This window comes from Argentina anserina, chromosome 6, assembly GCF_933775445.1.
Source record: "Argentina anserina chromosome 6, drPotAnse1.1, whole genome shotgun sequence".
In the NCBI taxonomy this organism is placed as follows: domain Eukaryota; kingdom Viridiplantae; phylum Streptophyta; class Magnoliopsida; order Rosales; family Rosaceae; genus Argentina; species Argentina anserina.
The window spans coordinates 9746487-9758413 of NC_065877.1; the positions used below are offsets into that span (position 1 = coordinate 9746487).

The window sequence follows — 11927 nt, forward strand, 5'->3', positions numbered from 1 at the left end:
AATGTCAAGGAGTTTCCATGGTATGCTAATTTGGCAAATTATCTTGCAAGTGAGGGGAAATGAATCTCGAGTAGGCTTGATTATCAAGGAAGAAAAAGGTTCAATGGAGCACGTAAATACGTGTAGGATGACCCACACTTATTCAAGTTCGGCAATGATCAAATATTGAGAAAAGGGCATAGCTTAAGAGGAGGTTCCTAATATCCTTGCTCATTGTCATACACTTGCTTGTGAAGCTCATTTTGGGGAAATAAGATGGCATTTAAGGTACTAAGTTGTGGTTTTTATTGGCCTACTCTTTTTAAAGACGCATATGCCTATGTGAGTACTTATGATAGATGTCAAAGAAGCGGTAACATCTCTTCAAGGAATCAAATGCCTCTTACCAACTCCATGGAAGTAGAGATATTTGATTGCTTGGGAATTGATTTCATGGGATCATTCCCAAGTTCGTATAGAAACCAATACATTCTTGTGGCCATTGATTATGTGTCTAAGTGGATAGCCATTGCAAGTCCCAAGAATGATCACATTGTTGTACTCAAGCTTCTCAAGGAGCATATCTTTCAAAGATATGGCACTCCAAGAGCCATCATAAGTGATGGAGGATCCCACTTCATCAACAAGCATTTTGAAGCTCTATGCAAGAAGTATGACATCAAACAAAAAGTTGCCACTCCTTACGATCCACAAACAAGTGGTCAAGTTGAAATCTCAAACCGGGAGATCAAGAGCATTCTAGAGAAAAGATTGGATCACCAAGCTTGGAGACGCACTATCGGCTTACCGAACTGCATACAAGACTTCAATTGGTATGTCACCTTACCGGTTGGTTTATGGAAAAGCATGTCATTTGCCGGTGGAATTAGAGCATAAAGCACTTTGGGCTATTAAGAAGCTTAATTTCGATCTTGCTAAGGCGGGAGAGAAGATGAAACTTGATCTTTGTGAGCTTGAGGAAATTATAATGGAAGCATACGAGAATGCCAAGTTGGTGAAGAAGCAAACTTTACCACGACAAGAAGTTGGTGAAGAAGCAATTCCATGAGGGTCAACTTGTTATTCTTTACAATTCAAGACTCAAATTGTTTCCCGGAAAGCTTAGATCAAGGTGGAGTGGTCCTTTTGAAGTTGTGAAAGTATTCCCCCATGGTGCTATAGAAATCAAGAATACATGAGAGTACTTTCAAGGTCAATGACCACCGGTTGAAGCCATATTTGCTGGCAATTGTGAGAAATGAAGAGGATGTCATTTGCTTTGTGGATGCTCCTCTTGTTGCTCTTCATTGATTTGGAGAGCCAATGGACCGCAAGAAGTCCTTAAAAAAGCCCTACTTGGAGGTAGCCATGTTTTTGATGAAAAGAATGTGAATGACAATTATTTTGGAGCAACACCAATGGTGACAATTCTTAATCGCAAGGTCTTGCCCTTGTATGTTGTTGATTGGAAGTGCTTATGGTGAAGTTCATGGTCTTCAAGGGGAATTTTTTCTTAATCATTTCCTTGTACTTGTTATTTTGTTCATGTTATTTATTTGTAATTTTAAAATTTGAATAAAAACAGAGAAAACGATCAATCGCTTCTTTGAAACGATCAATCGCTTCTTTGAAACGATCGATCGTCTTGCAGTTATTTTTTTTCTATTTTGGATTTATTTTGTAACTCTTAATGCCTTTAGGGGGAGACTTTATTGTAGTTGTACCTCAATGTTGCTTAGCCATTTCTTTTCCAATTTTAATAGCTAAGTATTTGCTCATTCACTTTGATAACTGTAATGCATGTTGGTATGATTATTTTCTAACCTCCTTTGCTTCTAATAACATTTGGTGATTGTGACATTTTGAGGAGACAATTTTGCTCAATGGTGATGCTTGGACCTAGTGAAGTAGATAGTAAGGCCTTTGCCTTGTTGGTTTTACATGTTGGTAACTTGGTGCTTAGTATGAAATATTGTCTTTAAGGGGGAGAATTTCTAACTTTACTCTTATTAATATTTTTCATTTTAGTATTTATATTATTTTAATTTTGTAATTAGTTTGTGTATTTTCCACATACTTGGACTTCTCATTGAATTTGCTTTCAAAATAACATTTTTAACATTGAGGACTTAGACTTCCTTATGCCACTTGGGATTTTCGTTTTGGGAGGTTTCAATTTTGGTCCCCTCCTTTGTTATTTTGATTTCCTTTTTCTAATATATATATATATATATGAGGATAGAATAGGAGGAATAAGGAAGGAGGACGTCCATGCTAGCTCTAACGGTTAATTTCCAAAATGAAAAACCCAATATTATATTCAAATTATTCATACGCATGAAGTAAGTTGCATGCCATTCTGGTGATGATTTAGAACGCTAATACCATAGTTTTAATTTGTTGAGTGCTTACTTAAAGAACATGATAAAAGGCATGTGTATGTCTAGCATAACATACTCATGCACGTTTAAGGTTTAGCTAAAAAAATTTATATGCGCATCGAAACATCTTTTGTGTTATCGTCATCTAATAAAGGGTTCGAGGTTACGAATTTACACAATGAGTGACAAAGTAGTTTGTGTCGCCCATTAATTGTTGCTGATAGCTAGGGTTTGTGGATTATATGAATTTGTTTGTTTGCATATATATATATATATGCCATATATACTCGATTTATATTTCGATTGCCAGTCTAACTCTTGCTAGCTAGCTAGTAAACTCAGTTTGGTGCTTGTATTGCAAGCTAGTATCGACCAGTAATAGTATACGTACCATGCCCTAGCTATGTTTCGTACTTCCGGATTGGCATGATCATTGTTTCTTTTCTTTGATTATGTTGCACGGCATTCGCATCGATCTCATTGTTCTCATTTTGTAAATCCTTTCATATCCTATTTGCATGTAATGGTCAAATATTCTTAATTATGGTATCTTCAAACATTGCACTCCATCCACATACGTACATACGGTACATGTCATTATGGTCTATCCTACTCCCTTCTTTTCTTAATGCCAGATTTAGGCTAGTTGGTAGCCTGCTGGTAGAACATACCCTTTCAACTCATTCGTATTACTCTTCCTGGTTTTTATACCAGGTCCATTAGTACATTACTATATATACCATATATACTTATCGATCTGGAGTAATCATATAGGTAAGGGTTCTCGATCGAGAGTTACGTTGGACTTTGTGTGTTTTTTTTTTTCCGACGGCTTCGATCTTTTCTTTACGATGGCTGAGAGTAGGACATTTGTAAATCTAGAAATTCATTAGCACTTTCTTCACGGCAGACATCTGTATTGTTTCGGACTTTAGGCCCGTTTATCACGGTGTTGGCTTGACATGCAACTCCATCCACTTTTGACAAACTTACACTTCACTTATACCATTCAATGTTTTGCATACTCTGCTGCCATTTTTTCTTTTCCCAATCAATTGGTGAACTCGAGTCTCATCGATCAGTTAAGATCAAAGATAATGAAAAATTTGAAAAGAATTTGTATATATTCTCATACATATACTTTCAGTAATTATTTAAAATGATGAGGCTATATATATCAAACGTTTGAATTGGTTTTTCAAGAGTAAGGGTCATAGAGTACTCATGCTTAAGTATCGAACATTATGCAAATTTTCGGCTAATTAGCGATTCGGTAAACAATATATAAAATTAAACTATTTAATTAGGTAACCTTAACAAAGAGATTGGTCAGGTAAACCAAATGCAATTTAATTAAGATATTCTTTAGCCTATTCATGCAAAGAAATCAGTGCCTAGCTATATATATATATACATATTAGCTTTGTTCGTAAAAGAGATTTTTGGAAATATAGAAGGCAAGAACGTACTGAGATGGCTGTTGTCAGATTTATTGATCGAGGAACAACTGTGAAAATTCTTTTAATCATTGCCGACATCAAACCAGTGCGCAATATTTTTTTTTTTTTGCAAAGTAGAGACAAAGTCCATGACATCACTAAATAATATCAGCATACTTGGTCCAAATCCATCATCGGAAAGAAATGTACACTACAGTTTCTAATCGTGATGTTTCCATAGACATGCTTATGGAATTAGCATAAAAAAATAGTTCGTTTGTGTAGACCACATAACTTCACTACCATTGCAAGCTGAAGCATTTGGGTAAAAGAGCACTATTCCCACTCGATAGTGGAAGGCGGCTTTGATGTAATGTCATGCACTACTCTGTTTACACCACGGACACTATTGCAAATCTTCCGTGACACATCATCTTAGAACTCATGTGTAAAGTAGTACCATTCAGCTGTCATCCCATCTTGACTTGTAACAGCTCTGAGAGCAACAACATGAGAATGTGTTCTTTGATCACCTTGAACTCCCACTGATCTTATAGGCAGAAATACTGCAAATGCTTGCCAGATTTTATCATATAACCCAGCATCTTTAATTGATTGTATAAATATCTCATCAACTTGGCGGAGGACCTCAAGAGCATTGCCTGCAGTTACATCACCCAAGACCCTACAGCAAGGCCAGGCCCTGGAAATGGATGGCGCTTTAGGAATCCCTGAGGAATATTCAAGATCTTCCCCAATTGGCGAACCTCATCCTTGAATAGAAGTTTAAGTGGTTCAATAAGCTTCAATTTCATGTCCTTGGGAAGCCCGCCAACATTATGATGGCTCTTGATTGTGTGGGAATGAGTCCTTCCACTACCAGGTGGCGGACAAGATTCAATCACATCTGGATACAGTGTACCTTGGACTAAGTAAGCGGGTTTCCTCCCTAATTTTTTCTCGAGTTCATGAGCAAAAGCATCAAAAATGCAGATGAACACTTTTCCTATTATTTTCCTTTTCACCTCCGGATCACCGACACCTCTAAGCTTACTAAGAAATTGTTCTGAGGCATCCACACAAGTGACAGGCAAATGAAGATCTCTCTCAAAGCTTCACCCTTCAGTAGGCAATTAAAACCGAAAAATATCATCAATTTGAGGTAAATTTATAATTAAACTAAACCTACAGAACGTGCCAAAGGGAATGTTGATTGCTAACCCTAATTCGATAGCCACCTAGGTGACCTAGCTATATCATGATGAGTCAAGGCTGTCAATAGACCAAATCTATCAATTGGACATTAATGAAAAGACTTGGTTGTCACTCGTTTGTTCTGCAACGTCTTGGACCCGCAAGTGTATGGATTTGCAAAAGAACAAAAAGTTAGGCCTCCCCGTAAGCCTATATAAACCCCCTCCTTGGTTCCTAACTTCATCAAATCGAAAAACTACGACTTGGCAGCAAATCAATTACGATCAGCATTTCAATATGAAGATGAACACCCGAGTACTCCTCAGCCTCACCTTGGCCATATTCTTCGCAGGTAGCCTATTGCTTTCTTTTGTTTTCAGTTCTCATGATATATATGAATACATGATGTTCATTCCATATGTGCATGAATTCATGCATGCCTAAGCAGTAAGTCAGCCAAGCATTCGTTTTATTAGATTTTTATGGCCCGGGTTCTAGCCAGATAGTATATATGCATTTTCCCTAATAACTAATTTAATAAGAAAATCTGGTGTGTGTGTGTGTGTGTGTATATATATATATATATATATATGTCTCGATCAATAATGGAGATCGGAGCACACTGATAAGGTGATATTCTAGCTAGCTAGCATGTGGAGATATATATTGTACTTCATATGTTGTACAGTGTACACTTGAACCACACCAAAATTTTAATGAATAATAACCGTCTGAACGAATTTTTGGTTTAGTTTGTCTATGGTTGCATGGTGACAAACATCTTGAAAAGCATATATAATTGCAATTTGGTACACGAACTTGATACTAAATTGTTTTGGTTTTCAAGCAGGTGCCCATGCAGCTACGATCACCTTCACCAACAACTGCCCCTACACCGTATGGCCGGGAACCCTCACTTCCGACCAACAACCCCAACTATCCACCACCGGCTTTGAGCTAAAACAAGGAGCCAACAACCAAGTCATCACTCCAGTTCCATGGAAAGGCCGCTTCTGGGCCCGAACCGGCTGCACCACCGCTGCCGACGGAAAGTTCTCCTGCGCCACAGCTGAGTGCAGCTCCGGCCAGGTAACATGCAACGGCAACGGTGCAATCCCACCGGCAACCCTAGTCGAGATCAACATCGTAGCTGACGGAGGTCAGGACTTCTACGACGTCAGCCTGGTAGACGGCTTCAACGTGCCCATGTCCGTAGCCACGCAGGGTGGAACAGGCGACTGCAAACCCTCTTCATGCCCGGCCAACGTGAACACCGTCTGTCCTGCCGAGCTGCAAGTGAAGGCCGCCGACGGGAGCGTGATCGCATGCAAGAGCGCGTGTACGGCGTTCAACGAGCCAAAGTACTGTTGCACACCTCCGAATAACACTCTCGAAACATGTCCACCTACAAACTACTCTCAGATCTTTGAGGAGCAGTGCCCTCAGGCTTATAGCTATGCTTTCGATGACAAGAGCAGCACGTTTACATGCTTCGGAGGACCTAACTACGCTATTACTTTCTGTCCTGCATGAGTAATACAGAGATGAAATCATAGTTAGAAAGGAAGCTAATAATGATCATATCCCAATATTTCATTGCAGTAGTGGGGATGATAATTAAGAATAAGTTGTATCTATCTTGACACCTTCATGTAGTCAAGAATTCGGTATTAATAATTTCGATGGAATGAAGACGAAAGTTGATATTTGAAGAGTATGCATTCCCTAACAAATATGAACGGGGTTAGCAATCAGATTCGTTAAACTCTACACCTGGGAAATAAATACACATATTCGAGCTATATATCTAAATTTTCTTCTTCATTTTTAAGGCTTTCGATGTTTCATTTCATTACGTATCGACATATATAAAAACTATCCTATCCTAAGAACACAAATTAAGGTAGGGTGGAGGGGTGGTGTGGTTCTAACCTCTAAGAAGTAAGAACGAAAAAGAAGCTCAGGATAGCAGCAAGAGTGCCCGGCACACCCTATTCTTGGCCCCTGCTGCCCTTCAGCCAGACCAGTTAGGGCTGGAGCGAGGTGGCTACCGAATCTGGTAAAATGATGGTGGCTGGCTTGATGAAAAGAGGTCGCGCACGTGGAGGAACAAATGTAAGGGCAAGGATATATGGTGACTCCATGGTTACTTGTTCTGTTGTCTCTAATGAGGGGGTTTCTGATGATCTCCATGTCAGGAGGGCTGAATTCCGGCGTGGATGATGTGGGAGCGGCTCCGACTGCTGAGGAGGATCAGGTGATCGAATGACGATCGTAGACGTCAGCATAGGCGGCATGTGCCTAATGCTTTGGCAACAGAAATGCTCATGCATGCCTTTAAACGTACGGGTGGGCTCATCCGCTCATCATCACCATATATTTTCTTTCTTTCTTTTCAGTATGTTATGTTGGCAAATCTTTTGCTTGAATAATTCACAAAAAGCTGTTTTGCTTGAATAATAGCTCTCTGAGTTTGTAATCACACGACCTGGCGTAGGGCCTTGTATCGGAACAAAATTCATGGAGGTCACTTGGTAGCTAGTATCTCTATTGTCAGTTTGTCACTGGATGTCTGGATTGTATCCCATTCCCAAGGCCGGTCTAAGACCTAAGGCATGCAAGGCTTAAGACTTAGGCCCTAGAAGGTCTCCTCTTCACACACACTTATTTTAAAATTCTTTTTGAGATAGACAAGAGAAGTCTGGGAAGCAGTAGCACACCCGTGAGACTAAATTAGAATATGACGTTTCTCAATTTGTGATTAGAAAGAAAAAACTCTAAGTTTCCTCAATCTTTCACAAATTTGGACTTTGAACGTTGTTCTAAGCTTTCAATCCAAAAGCTTTTAATCCACATGGTAATATATCTAACATCTTCAAATCTTCCTCTATATAAGCTCTCAAGTTTATAAAAACATACTTACGATCAACCATGTCATAAGAACAGTTGAATGAATTAATCATGTTGTTTATTGAAAAAAAGTTTGTTTGACGTTCAAATACAATAATTTGATCAACTTTTTTACATCTCATAAGATAAAAAAACGTGGCATTCAACTGAACATGTAATTGTTTTAGCATACATTTTTGTATCAAGCTAGCTTCTATATATGTTGTTAATGCTATTGGGTAGTTTAGTTTATTCGTTATCTATGTAATATGTAATACATTTTAATACGAAAGAAATGTAAAATCAAAGTGTTTTTTATTTATTTTTTAATATAAGACCTCTCTTAATTTTTTCCTTAGACCTCACTTAGTCATGGGACGACATTGCCCATTCCCCTAGAAAAAAAAATTAAACCCACATTCCTTAGACTTTTTCACTAATTGGACCCGCCACGCAAACTCCTGCAACAATTTTTCCACAAGAATATATATTGTCTTCGCTTCTCTATTTTTTTTTTCCATTAGTTTTCCTAAAACATACCAATGAAACCACAAACTATCCTAAACTGACCTCCAGATTCATACGTGCCATAAAATCATAAGTCATAACTCATAACATGTAGGGTAGGATATAACAAAATTATAAGAAAGCACGCACGAGACTTCAGTAAATAAATTGATTGAATCACAAATATATAATCAACAATAACCACGTTGATTTTCATGCATGTAATTAGGATGACAAACGAACAACCCTAGTTCAAATTGGGAGAAATTATTATATATATTTATCACATATCTCACGTGGTGTATCCCTTTAATGTTATTGGTCCAATTTTTACTGTGATTATTTCTGATTGGTTCTTATGTATAAATAAACTTTTGTCATTTTCACCGCGTGCATGTTAATTATATCATGACGTAATATGATTAGTTGGGTACACCACGTGAGTACACCACATAGCAGTACCACGTGGTGTGGCGGGTACACATAATAATTACTATCAAATTGGTAAAGTAAAGAGTTAAGACACTAGTGTCACGAGTTTAATACCAGTATCTGAATCAATTGAGGATATCACTTAATAAAATAGGGAATTAAAGATTGGAAACTGACTGGTTCAAGGACTCAGGGAACGATTATGTGACTCTAATTAGCTTCAAGTTCTTCATCTGGGTTAGGGAAGAAAGAGGAATATATATATATATATATATATATATATATAGTCCATATCCAGAGTGAACATTCACTCTGAAATTACAGAGTGAAGTTATAATTTTGGCACACTTTTTCGGTCAAATTGTTTCACCATAAGTGATTCAATATTTAGGTATGTTATTCAAGATCATCTCTACAAAATTCCATCCAATTTAACAATAGGTTGAGCTTTCAAAATCGAGATTTACACGAACGGTTCACGTTGAACAACTTTAATTCGTTCATTGATTTAATTTAATTTCAATACCTTAGCAATGTCCGAATTTGATGAAATTTTGTAGAGGTGATCTTAAATAGCATACCTAAATATTGAATCACTTATGATGAAACAATTTGACCAAAAAGTGTGTCAAAATTAGAACTTCACTCTGTAATTTCAGAGTGAAAGTTCACTCTGGATAGGGACTATATATATATATATATACGGGGTTTTTCAGGTAAGGAGGTCCTTATCTTAGCTTAAGGTACGGATTTTCATTTCTGACCAACTTTTCGATCGAGTTTTCACATCTCCACCGTCCAATATCTAGACTATAACGTATAGATCATCTCCACACAATTTCACCCGATTCCATCACCGTTAAGGTACTCATAACTTCGATTTTCTACTCAAAATATGAACGGTTCAGGTTCAGCAAATTCAATACGTCCATTGGTTTTGATTAGTTTGATATCTTAACGATCATGAAATCGGCTGAAATTTTGTGGAGATGATCTATACATTATAAACTAGATATTGGACGGTGGAGATGTGAAAACTCGATCGAAAAGTTGATAAAAAATGAAAATCCGTACCTTAGTTTAAGATACGGACCTCCGCACCTGAAAAGCTCCGTATATATATATGTATATATATATATATATCTAAGTTCAGTATCACAAAAATTGAAGTAGCGATCAGCCATATGAATCAAAATTTATAGTTAGTCGTCACCGTGTTCATCCGCCATGGTTGATTGATCTTCGATTCTCTGGCTTGCTCTTCATCTTAGAATGCCATGATTTACATGCTTAGGGACCTCTTGGTCGTATTACGAAACATGCATATTGAGCAGTGATATGAAATTTATTTTTTTGAATATGCTGCTTTAGTCCGAATGATACGCCATCAAATGTATAATATTTTTATGTTTCTGTTGTACTATTTAAGTGATTGTCCACTAAAGATTGTAAACTTTGATGGATATTTGTTTTGAACTGATTCATGTTCAATGTTAGCTTATCTTATTGATTGAAAAAAAACTGACATAAAAGTATGGTATGATATAATCTCTTTACCAGCATGCAAAAACACACCTAAGACTTAAGTCAAAAAAAATCGATTGTATCATAAAAAAACTTACAATCAACAAAATGCACATTGATTTACATCAATTACAAGCATGTAATTGGGATAGTTTACAACCTAAACTCCCAAAGATTTACATATTCGATGAATGGTAAACTGAAGAGTCAAAACACTAGTGTAAACCAACTGTTCATATCCAAAAAAGCACAAATGCGCCGTACACATACTCTAGGCACAACAAGAATATACACATGCATAAATTACATCAGGGAAACCAAAATATCACCGGCATGCCACGCACGTGGACCCAAGCCACAATCACGCTCTTGGGGCTTACAAGTTTGCGTATGTCATGAAAGGTAACATAAGTTTGCGTATGTCATGGAAGGTAACATAAGTACATGATGTCCTACTTCAGATTTTCTATTATTGACGGTTTTGAACTTGGGACCGAAATCGGAGCTCAATAATCTACATCTTGACATAGGCATGCAAAGATGAGAACTCATACCCATAAAACTATATCCCTAGTTTCCAGCCCATCAAACAACAACATTTGCCTTTACCCTGCATCTCTTGCACCAAGTACAATCATTCAATATATTCCTTTATCAATTACAGAGGCCAAGATTGTTTACACATAGTATCCTAAATATCTGCTACATCATACTTCACGTATAATAAGTTAATAACACAATGCACTGCACCTCTAAGTCTTAAGGGTCTTGTGGTGTTCTGTGTATTATTCTATAACATTTGAGTTCTCTCTATTATCCAGTAGATTTATCCCATAAGCATGTCTCTGAGCCTCACCCCTTCTAGCCTATAAATTGAGGCTTCTTCCTAGTAGCAAACCAACATTCATGCAGCAACCAAAACACACAACTCCCCCAAGCAATACATCCAAATTTAACAAGCAAACGTCAAGCAACAAGCAAAGTATTCTAACCCAAAACCATTTTCGAGCTCTAGTCAGCCTTAATTAAGCTTAACCCTGCACCTCAGTTCCTTCTGTCTATCCTCCATGCACCAAATTAAACCATGCCAAACCTCTCCATGCAATAAGCATCTCATCTCTTCAACTCATGTGATTCTAGCTCCCACGCCACATGCATCCTTGCAAGCTCTCTTCATGTATCCTGTTTATTATCAAATCCATTTGAAGCTCATGCCAGCACATATCACAAGAATCAAGTCACTGTAGCGTGCCAATTTTACTGCGGGGAAATTTGGGGAAAACACTACAAAAAACTTTGTTGAAGCTTTGGACCCCGTTCTTGAACTTAGAAGGGGGTACAAGAGGCAGTCAAGCAATTCTAAAAGCCTATGTACAAAACACCCTCTTACACCAACTAATTCCACTCGATAGTTGCGGCACACCGTTGTTTACATCAATGTAATGTCGGCTGAAAATAGTTGACTCTTACATTAGCTAAGTTATAGATGTTATAATTTTAAAAAAGTTATAGATGATAATCACATATTGACCAAGAATGGTATTTCTTGCATAATATATGCGATTTCCACCTCCGTGTGGTC

The 11927-nt window shown here is 37.5% G+C and overlaps 2 protein-coding genes across 2 annotated transcripts; one reads left to right on the forward strand and one right to left on the reverse strand.

The window, feature by feature from the left end:
* Positions 1–3933: 3933 nt before the first annotated feature.
* Positions 3934–5237, reverse strand: LOC126796829 (uncharacterized). Its single transcript, XM_050523555.1, is given in 3 exon segments — positions 3934–4488; positions 4491–4912; positions 5233–5237. Coding segments are annotated over 3 exon segments (780 nt in total). The 3' UTR covers positions 3934–4135.
* A 13-nt stretch (positions 5238–5250) lies between these two features.
* LOC126798909 (thaumatin-like protein 1b) lies at positions 5251–6705 on the forward strand. The gene is made up of 2 exons (XM_050525994.1): positions 5251–5345; positions 5844–6705. Exons 1-2 carry the CDS (start codon positions 5291–5293, stop codon positions 6524–6526), a joined length of 738 nt encoding a protein of 245 aa, XP_050381951.1. The 5' UTR covers positions 5251–5290; the 3' UTR covers positions 6527–6705.
* The last annotated feature ends 5222 nt before the right edge of the window (positions 6706–11927 follow it).

Coding starts and splice junctions, on each gene's coding strand:
- LOC126798909 (XM_050525994.1), top strand. CDS start 5,291: ATGAAGATGAACACCCGAGTACTCCTCAGCCTCACCTTGGCCATATTC. Junction 5,346..5,843: donor CTTGGCCATATTCTTCGCAG/GTAGCCTATTGC, acceptor GTTTTCAAGCAG/GTGCCCATGCAGCTACGATC.